The sequence below is a fragment of the Gavialis gangeticus genome, unplaced genomic scaffold (assembly GCF_001723915.1).
Source record: "Gavialis gangeticus isolate Ggan-Ray unplaced genomic scaffold, GavGan_comp1, whole genome shotgun sequence".
NCBI lineage: Eukaryota > Metazoa > Chordata > Crocodylia > Gavialidae > Gavialis > Gavialis gangeticus.
In genome coordinates this window covers 116109790-116130429 of record NW_017729025.1, presented here as the reverse complement: position 1 = coordinate 116130429, position 20640 = coordinate 116109790, and the positions used below count along the sequence as shown (strand labels likewise).

Genomic DNA, 20640 nt, shown 5'->3' with positions numbered 1-20640 from the left:
TTTTTTGATTTATGGTATGCACCATCCCCACACATCTAATACGGTATTTTTAAACAGCTTCCAAGCTGCCTGCAGGTCTTTTACATTTTTTACTGCTCCTTTTGACTTCTTTCTAGATTCCTCATTTTTGTGTATAGGGTCTTCAGTCTCCCATGCTATGAAGGCAGCACCTTTTACAAGCACTAAAAATTAATTTAATTCTCTTGTCACCCTGAAACTAAGTCATCAAAACTCTAAATAACTAGATAGATACTGATCAATATTGCACAAACCGCAGCAAAACCATAAATCTGAATAAATAAGCATCAATTTTATTGAATCATGAATAATTTAAGACTGGTACAATCATCAGCTTTATTCTCCATGACACAGGGGCAGGGGAGGGGCAGGAGGCATGATCTCAAACAGACCATTCGCAAATTCCGATCCTAAATGACAACTGAAAATTAAATAGGGAGGGGAGAAGATGGAAAACATCATACCGTACACAAAATACTCAATTCCTAGTTTTCTCTTTAAAAATGGCTAGAAAAAATTCATCAAAATGCAGCACTTTTAATCAAATATTTACATTTCTATGTTACAATGAAAAAATGTACATCTTATAGAACATATTTCATAAACTGTTCCACTGGAAACGACTAGATCAAAACAGCAACCTTCCATTTAATATCCACAAAGAAAGATTTTTTGTTTTGTTTTTGTTTTTTTTTCTTGAAAGAGAATTGTCACATTTAGACAAGATTCAATACACAGAATACCGAAGGTAAGCATCAACAATGAAATATCAGTTTCTTTTCCAAAATGTACAAAAAAGGTTCATCAACACCCTCCCGTCAAACCAAAAATGTTTCCCCATCTCATTTATAGCCTGTACAATTCTTGGCAGTTCTGAAGGAAAGAAAACTGTTTAAGCTTTCTGTTTTTAACTCAACATAAATGTTGCATAGAATCATAGAGTTTATTTGTTGGGTATTTTTTGTTTGTTTGTTTTATTGATCTTTGTTTTAATGTAGAACTTTGTAGAAAAAAGGCAAAAAACCTCTCAAAAGGACAAGCCTTAAAATGAAAATGAAGTCATTAAAAAAGGAAAAAGAGCAGATATACCAAGGCTCTACTAAATACTTGATGAAAAGTAAGAAACATGCACAACAGGTAAACCTGCTTCCCAAAGTTGCAGAAAGGATACTGAGTTTTGTGATGCTTAAAATGACTCAAAGCCCTCTCCTTACAGTGACCCAAACTACTGTCAATAACACAGAAGTACATTGGCAGGACTGAGTGTCTCCTGTGTCTGAGCATAGGTTTGGGGAAAAGAAAAATGGCAACCAAAATGGCACACAAGGCACATCTATGGCCTCCGAAGGTTGTGCTGGGGATCTCTGCCAGGAAGCACAGCACACCAATATTTTATATTCATGCAATGCAGTACATGTGCCAATGAACTCCTTATTTTAGAAGCTCTAATTGATGCTTGGCCAGTGCTGGAGACAGCAACATTATGCATTATGCTTCATGGCAGAGAACCTTAGCATGGTCTACAGAGAGCATAGGCATGCCCAGAGTTTCAAATGTATCTGAAGGAATCAGTTAAAGGGTAGCTGAGAAATGTATAATGTTAAGTCACTTTAGGTCCCTGTCCTGCAATTAGATCCATACATGCTTAAAAGTCTACCTGAATGGATTCAGATGCAGGTTCAGGTACTTATTCTCTACTCGGTTTCATAGTAGTAACAGTCAAAGTCAGTGTTGGGAAGCAGAACTGTCAGGCTGTTGAGAAATTGGCTCAAAACAGACCTTGGGTTTATCTCTGGGCTGACTGTCCTAGGCTGTGACTCCAATCAAAACAGGTGCAGGACAGTTGTTTGGCTTGAATGCCAATTAAATCAAATGAGCTGGTATTGTCCCAGTGCAAAGTGGTAATCTGGATACTTAACAGGTGCTTCATGTGGAACAACAGGCTTGTCCATTCCTACAAAAGGTTTTGTCTTGGGAGAAATCCAACATCTGTTTTTAGCCATTAGCTACTCTTGAAATCATCAGCACAGCTAGGGAAAGTTCTGTATTAGTGATGCTTATTCTACAATAACCTGAACTGGATTTATACGGTTGGTTGAATAACCCTGGGTATTTCGTTCAAATGAAATAAGTAGTTCGAGTTCACCTAAGATAAACCAGTGATTTAAGTGGATAAGTCCCCCCCCCCACTCCCCCATCGCTAATTATTCTTTTACATTTTTTTTAAAAAGGTCATCAGCACTCAAAAGCTGTAACAGGAGCAGATTCAGTATCAGCTCTCATTGGACAAAAGACAAAAAAGTAAGTACAGTCATGTCACAGAGAGTAGAAAGTCATGAGGTATAATAAAACTATCCTCTCAAACTGAGTGACAGAAGCATGAACTTGGCTGTTACATTATTTTAAACCCACAAGGATTAACACGCTCTTAAAAAAGTGTTTGTAATAAGTTTTTCTACCTGTACACTGAAAAAACAGCAATTGCTTTCCTGTAGTTTACTAGTGATGGCATTTATTATCATAGAAAAGCTTTTTTTTTTCCTGCATTAGATAAACAGCTGTCCAGTGAACTATTAGCTGCAGATGATATGAACCTGAAAAGTTATCTCATTTTCCTCCTCTGTTACTGTTACATTTAAACAAAATCTAGTATCTCATACAAACAATATTCACAGCAACTTATCATATTCCAAGAGATGACTTTAGCCCTGTTTATTTATTTAAATAAAAAGTCATAATATACAGCACTAATGTAATTAACACAATTAGTACAAAAGAAGTAAGGCATCGCTTTAAAGTTCAGCACCAAAAGATAGCTGGAAAGGCTTGTACAAATCAGTGCTGAGGACTGCGATTCTTGCTGAGGTACAGCCTGAGACAGCTGACTTGTGGTGATGTGTTTGTCAGTATTTGCTCCCACAAAAAGGAAAGTGCAATTCTTTTGAGGTGTTCTTACTCCTCAACAGATGTACAAGCCTTAACACTGGAATTGTATTTGTGTGCGTTTGGACAGGAGGAGGAGAAATAGAACCAGGTTCACAGCTCGGTCAGAATGCAAGAGCATGGCCCATTTTAAACTTTAAAAAGATAGTACTCCCTCTCTTCCTTTGTTTTTAGACCTCAGTAAGACTGTTCAGTTGAACTACTAGAACACTACATTCTGCAGTTGAAAAAAAGAGACAGAATAAATAATGTTACCAGGGTAACACTGGACTTCTGAGTTTTACTGCACCCATTTGGGGCTGTAATGGTCAGTGAGAGAAAATTGACAAGAGCCATACTATTTTAATGCAAAAATTAAAAACCAGAGGTCGGATTATTTTTTTCACGTGAGAAATCCACCCCTAACCCCGAAAGACAGAAAGCCCAATGTAACTCTGCTGCAGTAGTATTTAAACTGTAGAATTATATAGGATACAGACTATTTGCTGTCTCTCTGCAGAAGGGTCAATTTGGTCTCTTATACTAGCGTAAATCTGGAGTAATGCCACTGAAGTCATTGGATTTACATGGGCATAAGGAAGAAAAGAATCATGTCCTGATGTCAGAGGGGTACTCAGTCTTTAAAGTTTTGTAGAATTGTTTGTTACACAGTGTTTGATAAAACCTGATTTGTTTAGACTGTATATATATATATTCATATTTATATTTATGTATATTTCTATAAACACACGGTGAAATAGAGCAAAGAAAGACAAGGTCTCAGACTGGCAAGGAGAGCAGCTTTTTTTTTAATATGTATTTCAAATGTCCCTGTTTTTTGCAGCATTGCCTTTGACAGAACATTATTACCTAGGAAAGCAATGTATTTTAGCACCAGAACTATCTGCAGCTGAGTTTAGTCTGCAAAGCTAATTGGTAAAAGTCCAGCCCTCACCTACATGTGTTTGGTCAGAAGCAGCATATGCAGAGAACTTCCCTCCCCTCTCTTCCTGGACAGTACATGGCACAAAGCTGTTTATTTCATAGCCGCAAAGGATTCCCCCCCGCCCTCTTTTTCTTTTTTTTTTTTAATTGTGAGGATGCTTTTTTAAAATGTCTTCAGTATCTTAGGCATGAGAGCTTACAGCAACTAAACAGAACAAAACAAAGAAATAGTGCAGTTCATACCATTATATAAAAAAAAATACAAAGGTTGTTTGGGTTGCCTGCACCCAGGTTCAAGACTGACTCGTATAAAGTGTCTTGTTGTTCTTGCAGCTCTAATACTGAGACGTTTGCCCAGTCCGGTAACAAGTTATCTTCATTAGTGTTTTTTGATCAGGATTCTTGCAAAATGGGAAACAATCTTTTTGTCTGCTGAAGATCATAATGTTGACTCCAAGGATGAATCAAGGATGTCATCATGATGGCTGTTGCTGTTGGAGTCACTGTCATAGCTCTGAGGACTCGAATAGTTAGCTGCCTCTTGCAGTCGCATTAGCATGTTCATCTGTCAAAGTGCAGAGAGTTTTCGGGATTATTTGTGATCTAGGACATCTCATTTGCACTCATGTCACTTGTGGAAAATGTGTAAAGAGAACAAGAATGTGGGTATTGTTGAGATTCTCTAACAGGATGCCAAATGTAAATCAATTCTTATTGCATCATATGGACTTGGCATATGAGTCTGAATCTGAGCCAGAAAGAATTTTGAACTAAATCCTATTGCACCTTCACATATCTAAGTGACACAACTGGGGACAGCAATTTTTGGCACTTACAAACTACTTGGATTCTATTTGTATCTGTGACAGAATAGGTTCACCCTGTGCACATATTATTAGAAGTAAAATGAAGGAGGGTGATGGACCACCCACAGCCCAATGGCTAGGGCACTTGCCCAGGAAATAGGACACCTAAGTTTTAGGTTCCCCTTACCAACAGGAGATTTGACTCTGTATCATTTGCTTCCCAGCAAACTGTTCTAACCTCTATGGGCACTGACAGATGTGGGAGAAAAAAACAACCAGTGCTTTAGCAGAAGAGGAATTGTGTCAATTTGACCCAGCTCCCCAGCATCTGTATAGCTTGCATGCTTCAGCAGAGCTTTTTGGTGCTTTAATCTAATAGCTGATTCAATCAAAGTGCAGGGTGTGTCAAGCTAAAAGTAAACTGCTGCTTTGTTCTGTTTTTTCCATATCTGTAAGCAGCCCATATTATGGGCTAAGCATTACCCAGCATCACTCCCTAGCCCTCCTCTTGAAGCTGGTCCATTGGGCTGCCAGAAGTCAGGGATTTGTGGGAACAGGAGGAAGAGCATAAATCAGAGGGAGCATGGTTCAGGCATATAGATACTGCCCCCAAAGGGAAGGAGTCCTGGGTTATGGCCATGAAGCGGTTAAAAACTATGTGAGTGCTGATTATCTATTTTATCCAGTGAATATTAAACGCAAGATGCAAGGTCCAGTTTCAAAGAGGAGGGCAGAAGAGTGCTTTGGGTAATGTCTAATTTATGGCCTGGTGGTTATAGTACATTGCTAAGAAGTGTGAATCAAAAGTTCAAATCCCCTTGGATTTGAGCAGGGGAGAATGGGGATGAGAGGGTAAAACCTGGGTTCCCTGCACCCTGGTCACTTGTAGCTTGTCAGCTACTGTTTTATTCCTCTTTAGGTTTTCTCTTCTGTTAGCAAGTAACTTTCATTAGCACTGATGAAAATAGAACTCACCAATGGATCTCCTTCAGCATCACTTGGTGGAACCTGTTTGCTGGTTGAGCCTTCCCGAGACACAGAATAGCCATCAAATCCAACATCTTCAGGCCGCAGCTGCAGCAAAGGAGGCCACTCATGGTGCTGTGGGGTGGCTGCCCATGGATACGTGTCCATTACCCATTTGGCAGGATCCTCCCAGGGAGCTCTCCTTCCATACAGCTAGAAAATAAGAGCAAAAGCATCTTGAAAAATATTCTTGCCATTTATTCAGTCCTACTTCTTTATTCTATGCTCACCAAAATGAGTTCCCAGGCTATGGAAAATATTCTGAATCAGAACTGGTCACAGAAGGGTGTGCGTTTCACCCATCTGATGGTGGAGTTATAGCTACCAAATGGAATCTGACTTAGAAGGGGCTGCTAACCATGTCGTTTGAAACTGCTATGTCTCTCAATCTGCCACTATCTTAGAAAGGGAATCTGAGATCAAATCCATCACAGAAGCTGCTTCTGCATTCCTTAGGATTAAATAAGATAAATACATATTTGCAAGCTATACATTTTAATGTCCATTTTGCAGGAGGAACTTGCTTATTTACTTTCATAGTTAACACATACTTGGTGTAAGTTACTAGTGTGTGTGAGGGTAAATACTCAACACTTACCACCAGAAACTTAATGGATGAATGCCAAAGACATATTTTTTGAAGTCAGTAGAACGTCTCTGCCCTAGCACTGGTGAAAGTGCCAGCAGAACTGGCTCTGTAAGTTCAGCCCCCTACTTCAAACACACATATGCTACTTCCAGAAAGGTATTTTTGTTTCAACATAATTGTTAGGAAAATAAAGCCAGTGCTTCTGAGCCTCTAATTTGGGCTGTTTTCTTGGCTTTGTTGTGTTTTATACATAAACCCAGCTCCTTGATCATTAAATAAAAGCTCACCATTGAGCCACATAGATTTCAAAAGCAAACTCCAACTGAAAAGAGATCCTTTCCCCCACCCACTTCTGCTATAGGGATTTCTAGGCTGACTGCCCTTCAGGAACTGGATTTCAGTATCTGCATTTTGTCACTTGAGTTCAAAGGAATTTTACTTCCCTTTATAATATACAGTGGGGAGTGAAGCAATAAGACACAACAGGAGGTAAGGGACATGTTACGAGAACATTAGAGTGCCTTTAATCTTTGGGATATAAATATTTTGGTGCTAACCTTACCCCCAACTCCCTTTATTGTTATTTGAACATTCTTTATGATGAAGACACACGTGTATTTCCAGAGTTGGAAAAGTTTGATGTTGGTATTTTAGAAAAATGGAAAATCTCTTTCTACTGAGCTGGGTGGTTCAGCCAGATTAATCCTAGTGCTCTCACTCAGATTATTTACATGGCAGAATGAACCCTCAAACCAAGGTTGCCAATGCAGAATGCAAAACTCTTATCATAAAGAGGGTGTTTAACCATGAACCCATTTTGAGGGAACTCCCTTAAGTATCCTAACAAGCCTTATTAAACCTGAATCACTGAACACCTGCTCCAAACCTGGGTCAGCATTCCCCTTTCCAGAATGGTTATCCACCCAGTTACCCACCCACTGAATTTCATGGTGTGTTTTTCTGAAAGACAAGGCCTTGAAGAGGCATGCTCATGATACACCATCATACACCAATGGGACACTGGACTGAAAGATCTTTGAATCTAGTTCTCTGTTTTCACAGACAATCGTATATTATTATTATTAGCATTATCTATCTTTTTCACACTCATATTAATCATATTTCACAAACAGTCATAAAAACCCTTCCAATTTTTACACCATAATTTGGAAAACAGCAACGATTGACAATTCCATATTATACCCATGTGGAGCTGTGGGAAAGGGAATGAGAAAAGGAAAAAAAGGCTGATTTATTTCTCACACCAGTTTATCAATAAGTGAGAAAAAAAGTTGAGACCACACTCTCCATTTATCATCCCTGGTGAACTTAGTCTTCTGAATCTAAATAAAGCTAGATGAAAAAGCCACCTAAAAACTCTTGATAAAATCTGTTTAAGTTCCCATAAAAACACAATGCTCTTCCATTAGGAAAAATGGAGAGGCACAGGAATTTTCAAGATCTTCCAGAGCTAAAAGAATAGTTATCACCCTTATTCCTATCTTTCCCTTCCACACATTTTATCCCTGAGGCTACTATCCTTATTAGCTAAACCTTATGGGCTATTTTGTCTATAGTGACAACAGTACCCAGAGCTACTTCTTCCAAACCAGTGTCACACTTTCAGAAAAATCCCCCAAACTTGGCTTTAACTGGAAACCTGGTTAGAGAATCAATTACTTGTCTTGCATGGCAGCAGAGAGTGTTACCAACATAAGCATCAAGTCAACAGTGTTATAATTTCAGTACCTATGCAGAAGAGACATCACAATGCTTAAAATTAGCATCCAATGAAACACGTATAGATGTTACAAAGATTAATGCAAAGTAAATGTTTTGTCTTTGTTTGTGATGAAGATGCATTAGATCAGGAACATTAATAGCTAAAGGTTCACAAATGTACTAATCAATCTGAGTAAAGGTGACAGAATAAGGCCTGGTATACGTGTAGAGAGAAACAGAATTCAGACTTTCAAACTGTATTTCATAGTAGCTGCAGATCTGTAATAAAATTAGCATAAACACTGTCAAGCAGAGTATAGAATAAGTCCTTTTCAGAAATAATTTACACAAGCTAAAATTGAAACCTTTATTTCACTGGAACCCCAAGCAGGATGGGAATTTTGGTGATGCATAAAAATAGAGATTTTGTAATATGTTGCAAAGAAATGCCAATTCAGAAATGATGCAGCATTAAATTATTTTATATTTTAACATGTATTCCTCAGAGCGAAAAACACAAACTTGAGAGTAGGCAGAGTTGTCCACTAGGTGGTGCCAGGCAATCTTAAACCCATTTTTCCTTCCCTCAAAGAAAATATTGTTCATGATTACTTTGGTGACTATTTTATCAGACAACTGTTTCAATGCATGCCACTGTAAACTGGGTTTACTGCTTAAATCTGGAGCACCCACTTATGAAGCATTCATCACAGCTCCATAGTAAGAGTCATTTACAGTAGGAATACTTAGTACAGTTACTTAGTAAGTCAAATTTCTATTTAAATGGTGGCTAACACATATAATTTCTATTTAATTGTAATTTAAGTACAATTAATAAGTTGAATTTCTATTTAAATGGTGGTCCCGACACTGCAAATAATGAACATTAGGCCTGTGTGAATAATGGAGTATTCAATTTGAATTTGGATTTGGCCAATTTGGAGGACAGTGATTCAGTTTGGAGATTTGGATCACTGTCCCGAACTGATTCGGCTGAATCGGCTTCAGAAGATTTGGTGCTGATTTGGAGATTTGGCCATAGACTATAATGGGGAATCACTGAAATACCAATAACATTGTCATTTTTAGCAGATTTGAATGAAAACAGCAGGGATGGTAGTCCCTTCTGAAGGCATGAGGCCTGCCAAGTTTCAAGAAGATTGGTGCAGGGGTTTCTGGGAAACTGTAACTCAAGGTGCTGACAAGCAAAACACATGACATGTCACTGTGTGTGTGTGTTAAGGCACAGTGGGATGAAACCAGCAGGGATGGTAGCCTGTAACAGGGGACCTTCCCGGTGCTCAGGCAGAAACAGTTCACTAAAGGGACAGAAAGGCTGCAGACAGAGGCTTATGTGCTGTTTCTATGTCCCTCCTCCAGACACTGTGACTGGAACGGGACTCAGGGAAAGATCACAGCCACTGGCCAGGTACAGATGTCAGTCTTCCCCACCCCCTGCTACTATCAGACCAGATGTCAGTCTTTCCCCAACTGCTTCTCAGTTTCTGTTCCCCTGAAAGGCTGCCTTCCAGATCTCCAAATCTTTTTCCAAATTGATTTGGAGGCTTTGAGTCAATTTGGAGGTGTTTTTGGTCTCCTGATTCAATTCAGATTCGGTGATTTGGCCTCCAAAATCGGGTCAAATCTTCTCCGAATCTAATCGGCAACTGAAGCTTCACACACCCCGGCTGAACATATGGCACATGCAGTCTGGGAACCACCATTCTCTTCCTTTGCAACCTGCACAATCCATCTCTGCAACCCTTAGAGATAAGGGTCATAGAAACTAGACAGGTTCTTTCTGGAAAGCAGGAAAGGAGGTGGCAATCCACTAGGTTAACATGTACAAGATCCAGTGATACAGTACTAGTGAATATGCAAACTGGCAGGCATTCCAGATCCCCCTATTAGTTGTTCTTGAGGTTTATAATAGCAAAACAGAAAGGAGGGACAGATGGATTATACAATCATCATATTTTCACATCCCTGCTTTCAGGAATAAAATCAATATCAAGACTGAGCAATACTTGTCCAAAATGGCAAAAATAATATACAGTGTTCTCCCATGTAGCTCCAAGGGAACTAGACTCAAATCAGCCCACCCATCCCTTCATGACAGGTAGTTTCACATAACTATTCACAAAGGAGCATCTGTTTGCATGGGAGACAGACAGATGCCAACATGGAACATATATTTCTTTCATTAAAATAATCATACCTTTCCTTTGAGGATTGAAATCACAATTCTTATCCTCAGTCTCAGTGTTGGAATAATCTTAGTTACTGCTTAAGCTTAATGTCATAACAGAATTTTGGAGAAAAATAGATAGAAAAGAGCTTAACATCAAAAATCAGGATCTTTAAATATGCCGAGGAAACCACTTCTACAAATATATTGGTGCCAACAGGCACTCCACACAATTAAAAAGAAAACAGGAAGGTGGTTCTATTTTATTATCCTTACTATTTTTTATTAATGTTACAGGGCCCTTTACTGATCCTCTATTATGATAGTCTCAGAGCAAAATATAGAGGCATTGAGCACCTATACAAGTATCAAAATCCCATTTTATGAGTAAACTAAAGCAGAGTTTTTCACTCACTAAGGACAAAAGCAAGGCAAATAGTTCCTACTTTCCTGCTTAAGGGTTGTCTATAATGGTTGTTCCACTGTGAATTTCCTTTTGTTATGTCTTTTGGATGTGCAAAGGTATAGCTGTGCCTTATTTCTAATCAGAATTTGTCATGCTTCTGCTTCCAAACAGAAAATCTCATTTTGCCTTTTCCTGTTAGACTCAAGTCATTCATTCACCACCAGAAATATCTCTTATGCAAATATGACCTCTCAGCCCATTGCTAATTAAACTTAGCTTTTCACACTCCTATTAAAACCATGTTTTCTTGAGTCTCTTCTGAAACCTTTCCTGTCTTTCAACACCCTTTTTAATTGTTGATATCAAAAGTGAACACAGTATTCCAAATGTGGTCTCAATAAAACTGTATACAGAAGAAATATCGCCTCTCCTACTTATGCCTCCAAGGACTGTGTTCACACTCATAGCTATAGCACTGCATTGGGAGCCCATATTCAATTAAGATCCTTTCAGTATCATAACATTCAAAGATAATATCTCCTATTTTGCAACTTTGGCCCCGGATACATTACATTGAATCCATCCCCATTAAAACCAGGTTACTTGACTTAACCCACTTTAGCAAATGTCCAAAATTGGGAAAGGGAAGAAGGAGGACTTCAGGTTGCCATTTCTTCCAAGATTAACATAACTGTGCTGATTTTAGAGGGATTTACAGGACCGCTGAAGAATCTCAAATATTATTTCAGGCCAGAATAACATCAGCAAGTTGTTTCACATTAATGAAATACAACCATGGTCTCACAAAACAAACTTTAATAAAAAGATAGTCTTTTGTACTCAGACACTTCTATTATTAATTAGATCAGGATTGCTAACTGGCAGCCCATGGGCCACATACAGCCCTCAAGGAGTTAGTCTCTCACTGGTTTTCACTCCCCCTGTTGTTCCAGCTTCAACAGCAGTCAGAGTGTCTTGGGTTCCAACTCCCTCCTCCAGCTGTTGCTTCCTGCCTTTGTCCCGGGGTGGGGTTGGGGAGCAGTGTGGCAGCCCAGGGAGCTAAGGATGCATTTGGGGTGTGTTGGGGGCTGATCGGAGCCACATGTGGGGATTATGCCCCTGTAGTGCAGCAGTGGGGCAGGGAGTGCCCACAAAGGTGTGCATCACGTGCCTGCATGGCACAATCAGGGCTGGGCACAGCATGGGTGAACTGGGCAGCCTCCTGGAGCCTGGACAGAAAGTGGGCCCAAAAATGGTATTTTTTTTTGGTTGTCTGATTATTATCATCATTATCTCTGGTGAAGATACTAAAAGTTCACCCAGGGCTGCCAGGAGTCTAGGTACAGTGCTGGGCACAATACTTGACCACTCACAGAATCAGAAAGTTCATCCTAATCTCCAACCTAAACTTTTCCTGCTGAAGTTTGAGGCCACTGCTCCTGGTCCTGTCCTGGTGTATGGTACAGTGGAATGGGGGAAAGGGAAAAATTCACACAGTGTGCTTGGTGCAGCCTGTGTAGTGTATGGCCCTTGTTGGTGTGGCCCCCAGGGGCTTGGAAGTTAGACAGCTCTGAATTAGGTAAACTTTGACTTGTCTTGTGAGCCAGACCCATTTTGTCAACTTGGAACTTAAATACTGTCATACACTTGGGACAAAATAACTGCATGCAACTACAGAGTGGGCAATCACTGGCTAGGCTGCAGTACTGCAGAGAAAGACCTGGGGGTCACAGTAGTCCATAAGCTGAGCCAACAGTGTGTTCTTGTTGCAACAGTATGCTGGACTATATTAGTAGGAGGATCACTTGCAAGTCAAGGCAAGTGATTCTTCGGCTCTATTCAGCACTAATGAGGCCTCACCTGGAGTACTGTGTCCAGTTTTGGGTCCTACAAAATAATATGGGACAGACTGGAAAAAGTCCAGTGGAGAGCAACAAAATGATTAGAACCCTAGGAGGGAAGATGTATAAGGAAAAGCAGAAAGAGCCAGGGTTATTAAGTCTGGAGAAGAAAAAACAGACTGATTTGATGTCTTCAACTACTTGAAGAGCAATCAGAGAAAGGATGGAGATGGGTTTTTTTTCTGCGGTCATAGGAGACAGGGCTAGGAGCAGTGGCATCATGCATCAGCAGGGGAAATTTAGGTTGGAGATGAGGAGGAACTTTCTGACTCTGAGGGTGGCCAAGTATTGGAACATGCTACCTACACAAATTGTAGAATCTCCATCCCAGGAAATTTTCAAGACCAAGCGGGACAAATACTTGACTGTGATGCGATAGTCAGGTATCGTCCTACTTTGAGCAAGGGATTGGACTACATGACATTGTGAAATACCTCCCATCCCAACTTTGCTATATTCTTGTATTCCTAATATTTCATCACCTAGACTGAGAAATAAATAGGCAAAGCATCAGTACAAAATGCTACCACTCATTCAGTAAGCTCTCTCCAAATACTGCATTGTTTCTTTCTGTTGAAAGACAGCTCAAATGTATCTCAAGTCATGGTAAATCTATTGCTATTCCTGTTAAGAGAAGAAGAAAAAATATGGATGAAAAAGGTAATAGCAATACAAATACCAATGCTTGTTTTGTATTTTAGATGCAGGTTAAGTGCTAAAGGAAGATTTTAAAATATTTTGGCTCCCAACTCCCAGTGCAATTAAAAGTAGCTAGGCATTAAAAAACTATTTCTAAAGGTAAATCTAAATTTCAGAAGCAGCATGTTCCAGTCAAGATGTTCCAAACCATCTTCCAAAGATGGTCTTTTGCCCGCTGTTGCAGACACATCTCAAATCCAGATATATGCCAACAAGCCACGCAGGAACAACCAGGGATAAAATCGCTCCTGGAAGAGTATCTTCTGGGAAAGTGAATGCAAGTACACATTCCCTTCTGAGAGAAGCCACAGCACAGTCCTCCAGCATCCCATGGTTCTTTGCTTGTACCCCTTGCCTCCTGCACAGGAGACAGTGTGTCATTTGGAGTGGACTCTACTGCTCCAGCCAAGCAGGGAGCAGAACACACCCCCTTTGCCATCTCCACATTATACTGTAGGGAGACACAAGCTAACTCAGCAGTTTGCGTCAGCCAATCAGGACTGCCCTATGCACTGCTACCATCTGTTTCCAGGCAGACTGTGGGAGCCTGTAGAGCATGCTGAGATGTGTGCACAGGAGCATCTCACCATTAGCACCGTTCTTCAGGGGTTCAGCACTCAGTCTGTTCAGGAGTCTCCAGGTAAGTTTTTCTACCGAAAAACAAATCCAGAAGCTCCCAGATCATATACAGCCAAACCTCAAATTGTTTTTAGAGAAAGTGTTTATGTGGTCTTGTTATTTCCTACCACATAGACAGAAACCCTGTTCAGGTCTGTTATTTTTCAGATTTTGATTCCTTACCTGTAGTCCTTCTCTGACTGCCTCCAGAAGATATGGGATAATGGAATAGTTCCACAAGTCAGTAAACCAGACTCTAGAACCATCTACATCTATTGGACAGGACAGGAAGAGTCGTGGACCTAGAGGGGAATATTCACTTATTAAAAGCAAATAATAACTATTCAAAACAACACCAAACAGCAACTCCAAAGTCTTTGGAGACAGTAACCCAAGTGGAGAGAACTAATGTACATGCCTGGTGTCTGGTCTTTCAGATAATTCACAAACTCTGAAAAAATGTGAAGTTCTACAGCATTTAAGAAGGAACCAATTAAACACAGTAGCATATAGTTATTTTTATCAAAGGCTGAAAATTCATAAAGCGGTCCTTTAATAAATAAGAAATCAGAAATTTTACCATATATACAAACTATTTATAATTAGGGAACTTGGTTTTCTCTGTCCAAAAATCCCAAACTTTCTGATTAAAAAACCCCAAATCCATGTTTTTCCATGGTAAAAATGAAACACACACACACAGATATACATATACACATACATACACACATATACTTACACATATATACACGTGTGTGTGTGTGTGTGTGCATGTAAGTATATATCAGTTGAACACAATGTTCTATTGATATATTTACAATTTTTAAGCAATTTGGAAGCCTACCAGTGCCTCAATCATTATAATAAAAATAAAATTCTAAACACCTCTAAATAAATTCAAATTGTGGCATTTGATTTGGGGGGTTTTATTACAGAAAATCAGAGCTCCCCCCCTACCCTTTGCTCACCAGGATGTGGGTCCAGCTGTGGCTGTCCTCACCATTTCTTTGTGGTGCTAAGCAGCCCTGATATGCCAGTGTCCTGCCCATGCCATTGACCCTCACTCTCAAGTCACAGCCACCCCAGTCCTGCCAGTATCCCTCACTCCCAACCCACAGCCCCTTGGCCCTGCCGGTGCCCCTCATTCCCAACACACAGCCTCCTGGTCCTGCTGGTGTCCCTCACTCTTGACCCACAGCCACCCCAGCCCTGCCAGTGCCTCTCACTCCCAACCCACCACTCCCTGCCCCCAGCCCCCTGGTATGTAGGGAAGGGAGTGGGTATGTGGGGAACAGGTTTGGTGTGTAGGGAATGGGGGGGGCACATGCAATGTGTGGGGGTGGGAAGAAGTGTAGGTGATGCAGCAGGGGGTACATGCCCCCCTGAGACTTCTGTGCCCAGTGGGGCATGGGGCTACAGCTGGACTGAACCAGCTATGAACAGGAGTTGCCTCCGCAGCCCAGCAGGCAGAACCTGGCAAATGGGGGAGGGAGCGGTGTGCTATGGCCAAGGTGAGGTGCCCCCTGCCCAGCCAATAGTAGCAGGGGCACAATTCAGTGCTCTGTCCTGCACTGGGTCCTGCCTGGAGCTGGTCCGGCCCAGCTGCAGTCCTGTGTCCCACTGTGAGCTCAGAAATCTTGGGGGCACGTGTCCTCTGCATGCCTTGCCCTCTCATCCCTGTCCACCACATTGCCTTGGTCCCCCCACCCTTCTGACACATCACCTGTGCCCCCAACTACCCAGACATGTTGCCTGTACTCCTACAACACTTTGCTTGTGCCCTTTCTCCTCCACCCCCATAGACTTACCTGCACATGGTGACCTACCTACAATCACCCTCCCCACTCCCCCCAACCCCAAGTAGCCCCTTGCAGGCTTGAACTCTGCCAGCCTACAAGGGGAAACCCATGGTTTCCTGAGTTTTTCTCCTTTAAAAGAAAGCCATGATTTTCTCTTTTAAAAGTTTTCTCCATTAAAGGAGAAAAATCCACATTTTCCTGCAGCAAACAGAAAACCCAGATCCCTGTGTATAATGAGTACATAGTAAGTTTTGCTTGGCAGAATGGGCTGATCTTAAAAAACAGATTTTATAGACATTTTATAAACATTTTGCCCCAATGGTTAATTCCAGTGGAATACAAGGAACAGGAATACATCCTCTCAAAAATGTCTGAAAATGCACTAGGCTCTAGGATGGGAATTCTGAACTCTCACCAATAGTAACATCAGAGGAACTGTGAGCCTCCAAGAATCTGTTGAGATGCTGCCAGACCTTGGGAATCCAGTCAATGATCTTAACCAGTTCTGCATTTCTCATCCTGCCACTGATTTCTGTTTCAATTAGTTTTCTTCTCAAAAAACGACCAAGAAAGCCCTTGACAGGCTCAGTGTGGTTGGCACATAGCACCCATCTAAGGCAGAAAAGAAGTTTCAGAGTTTTAACTTTTGTTCTGAAGAACACCGATTTTTCATGTTAGGTCATGAATGGGTTTTGTTCTTCCTATCTAGCTGATCTGTACAATCAGAATTATCAGGTTATTTGGTTTACCACAGTTATAATTTCTTCCTTAGCAGAAGACATACTGTAATTATAAGCTCACTAGATTACACAGCCCATACTGCTGTTTGCTTTATCCATCCTTCCTCAGTCTCTGCCTGCTTCCTTTGTATATCTTCATGTTTATGTTAATCTAATTTGCACTTGGAGCACAAGACTCTCTCATTACAAAGCCTGCAAAAGGCAACTTTAAAGAATGATATGCATTCATATTTAGAACAAAAATCATTTTAATAAGGCAGGGGTGCCAAAGATGAAGCCCAGGGTCTGATTCTGGCCTATGGAGCCCCATCACCCAGACCTTGGTGCCACTCCTGGATCGGAATTGACTCCCACACTACCATCCCAACCCTGCACACAGGGTCCAGGACATGGGCTGCATGCAGTACCCACTCTGGAACCCAGGCTGAGGCACACAGTGCTTGTTCCAGCCAGTCTGGGATCACTCTGAATGCTGCCCTCCCCTCCCACCCTGGCCAGGCTGGGACGTGCTACAGAGGTGCTGCCTGCAGTGTGGGCCCCAGTCCAGCCAGAATAGTCACTGTGTGGGCTGGATCTTGCATGAAGTGGGAAAGCAGAGGCATTCATGGGTGCGATCTGGTTTGTGCACCAGCCTCACACCACTCATCCAACCTATGCATCCAGATTAATTTGACACCCCTGTTACAAGGTAATGCTGCACGTGTCTGGTCATCTTTTATAAGAGAACAGCATTTTTTCCTCTTTAGTTTGCTAGCTTACTTGCTGAGAACTTGTGTGCGTGACTCATTAGCATTTCCTCTCTGGCCTCTTCACAAAACAGAAATTAGACCAGTAAACACACAGTACCTGAAATTGTGGTGAAGCTGAAGGTTAGGGGTTGAGGAGGTGGCCTGGTTCATTGTGCCAATAATGTAAGGACTATAAGAAAACATGGAACAAACCAGTAGCTGTAAGCATATTTCTAGGCAATAAGTCAAACACATTTTTAATGCATAGCATTCAAAATAAGAGCTTTCAGGCCCCTGTATTCAACTAAGTATCACTTGGTCCCTCTTGCCAGTGCAGTTTGCCTGCAGGCACACATAAACAGACCCACAATTTTGTGCTTGCACTGAACGGTGCTTGCAAAACTGAACCTTCAAAACAGAGGTGTTCACTAAAACTTTACTGTTAATTATTGAAGGGTTATTGTGTGTAATTAACACATTACATCTAAATACCCTACTAACTTGTTACCACTTATTTAAACAAAGAATGTAACCATTCTGTGCAGCTAGAATCTGTCTGCAATATCTTATAGCCCATACAATGAGCATAATCTAATAAAGTTTATCTAGTGATCAGGATCAAGCCTCTTTGGAGTAAACTCTTTTAGGGCATTGAGGTGTAGGTCCAATGTTTCATTACCATTTATGATATTTGCAGTTCAGAAGCCCATTGAAGATCTCTCCAAGGGAGCTAACATGATGCAAGTTATCCAGAATAATGACAAGAGGCATATCCACAGCATTGTTTTCACTATTACACTGATCAGCAAGGTTGGACAAGTATTGGCGAAGTTCCTGAAAAGCACAAAGAAACAGGAAGTTTAGTTTTCATGATATTCCTTAGAAATCCAGTGAACAGAGTCAAAAGATGTCCCATGGGGTTAAATTAAGTTTTAGATATGACCTGATAAAAAATATATATAGTAGCCTGCTCTATTGTGGACAATGAGCTTGTTTTTCCCAAGTGGAGTAAAACAAGTAATTTTACTTTTGTTTTTATTCAAGCTTTACTTGTGTTAGAAATTTAAAGTCACTCCACAATGTCCATTTTGAAAAGTCCAGGGGAGATGGTCTGTCTTGTTGCTCACACTTCTTGTACTGTATAGTTTAGCCATGCTGCATAGAGCTTTGAAATGTGTTTAGCATTTTACACAAATGCTCAATTGCTACTGTGTAAGTTAAGTCAGATAATTGCAGATGTAGCCTTGCACTTCAGGGGCCCTTCTTGCCATGTTTGATTATGTGTTCTTCCTGCTGTGTTACTTTCTAAGTATGGCTCACACAGTGCTCCTTTGTAGAGGCAGAATTTAGATGGCTTGGATGATGGCATGGAAGAACAAAGAGGCTTCAGTAGTACTCCTACGTACCTGGGTGTGTTTAGAGTGCTCTCATCTTCTCTAAAGTGTTTATTAAATAGGATGCCCCAAATTCTATCCGTAGCCAGTGACCATGCTTCTAGCCCAGGGCATAATTTGTTCAAGACCATCAAATTCACAGCTCACAGAACAGCTTTGTTTTCAAGAAATTTTACTGGAGGTGTGTATAAGCAAAGCTAATAGCATAAAGGTATAGACATGTCCTACTGGCTTGGGAATACTTCTGGACAGCAACAAGTGTAGATACAATGCTGCTAGGACACCACTAATATTACTTGCAGCTGCGTAACTCCTTTACTCTGAGGTTAATACAGCCCAAATGTGCTTTAAAATGGTCTATATTTTTTCAAAAGTCCCAATAATCAACAGCTGCCAGCAAGATCACTGGGAATGAAGTGTATATAGTTAACTTCAAATGAGAACCATTGGGTGCTCAGTACTTTTCAGAATCAGATCACTTGGGAACCTAATATTATCTGTGAGTTTTGAGGATCAGAGCCAGGTGAGGATCAGAGCTATAGGCCTGGAAATCTTAAAATCACACACCCCTTTCGTGTAGCACAGTAGTGCTCTACTTTCCTGCGCTGCTGGCTGAATGAGTGGGATGGGGCTGGGCTGGGTCAATCTATCATGGGGTCAGAGTGTGGGTCATCCCACAGGGGATCCATATTAGCCTGGCTTCACACACTAAATATGGCTGCAGAGTGGCCATACTCTACAATACTGTGCACAGGGGAGTGGAAGTAGTATCAGTTACCACGGCTTCCAGAGCCACTTCAGGAGCTGTGGCAATTAACAATGCCCTCTCTCTGGTGCCAAATTTCCAGACCTGTAGGGAGCCCTGCAGGGTGGATGACAGGACCCTGATGACTGGATTTGGGTCGTGGGCTGGAGATAGAGCATCCCTGATACAGTACTTTACTTATAGCATTTACACTGCTTCAAAAACCAAATGGAGTTTTTACATCTCAATAGTGAATTCTGTCTTTCAGCAAAGACAATCCCCATTTCCATACCTTACTGGATTTATGATCCACATTGAAAGTTGCTATAACTCCATCAGTCAGCTCCCTTCCCTCTCTAAGTACCATGTATTCAGACAGACGATTTGCTAAGTATGTTTTTCCAGTGCCGCTCGGGCCAGACAAGATAATCCTTCTATGTTCCATCAAGAGAGACACATATCGCTGTAGTATAGGTTTTGGAATCAGTGACTCGAACACCAGACAGTCCAAACTATTTTCACTGATACCTGCATCAGAACAAAATTCATCATTAAGATGGAATGGCTTACAGCTTTTTAAAGGTGCTTTAGGTTTTTCTTGAATTTTCTAAATTAATTTTGCAGGACTAAAACTATCAGTTCCTCACAATTAATTCCTCACAGTTGCCATATTTCAACAGTCATGAGGCTGGACCGGGCCCTGGAGAAATGTAAATACAAATTCTAGGTGCTCCACAGTAAGCAATGACATTCATGAGGAATGTATGTAATTTCAGTCAGAAGCTCCTTCTACACTAGTGATTCTCAATCGGGTGCCCGGGCACCCTGTGGTGCCTTGAGATCCTTTCAAGAGTGTATTTTATTAGCAAGCCATATGTCCTGACCCTCTTCGAAGCGGACCGTGGCATGACATTCTGCAATACTCTGCTGAACCAAACACTATTTTATCTTACTAATTGCACTAAAATGTGCACTCCAAAACTAGAAAGTTGGTATTTTTCTTCTTACAATATGTTCTATTGTACTTTTACCTGACCTTTATTAAACAAATTTAGTTGCAAGTTAGGTGTCCAAACATTAGATAAACCCAGAGATTTCACACTGGAATCCATAACGTTAAAAACATTCTGACCTATTGTGGTTTTTCCGAGTTCTTGCAACAGAAGAATGCCTCTATTCTTTTTCTGTAGTCAAAAAATGAGCGAAAATGAAGAGCTGACATTTTCTGAGGGGTGCCTTGAGTCTAGAAGGGATATCCTGAGCTTAAGGAGGTTGAGAACCACTGTACTACACCAATCCTACCCCAAATATTTCTCACACTAGATGAAGTTGTATTGAATGAAAAAAGGTTCAGGGCTGGGACATCTAGACACAGGTTGGATACTGCAGGTTTT

At 40.9% G+C, this 20640-nt stretch overlaps 1 protein-coding gene across 5 annotated transcripts in view; it reads right to left on the bottom strand.

Moving 5' to 3' along the window:
• Nucleotides 1-289: 289 nt before the first annotated feature.
• The window catches only part of NAV2 (neuron navigator 2), a 501690-nt gene continuing 481339 nt past the window's right edge, over nt 290-20640 (bottom strand). For all 5 annotated transcript variants that reach the window (XM_019519466.1, XM_019519468.1, XM_019519467.1 and 2 more), the window contains 7 exons: nt 19539-19774; nt 17787-17941; nt 17226-17297; nt 16055-16251; nt 14024-14142; nt 5667-5870; nt 290-4450 (listed from right to left, as the gene is read on the bottom strand). In XM_019519466.1, coding sequence (XP_019375011.1) covers nt 4325-4450; nt 5667-5870; nt 14024-14142; nt 16055-16251; nt 17226-17297; nt 17787-17941; nt 19539-19774 — 1109 coding nt within the window. In that variant the 3' untranslated portion in view covers nt 290-4324. The remainder of the gene's footprint in view (nt 4451-5666; nt 5871-14023; nt 14143-16054; nt 16252-17225; nt 17298-17786; nt 17942-19538; nt 19775-20640) is intronic.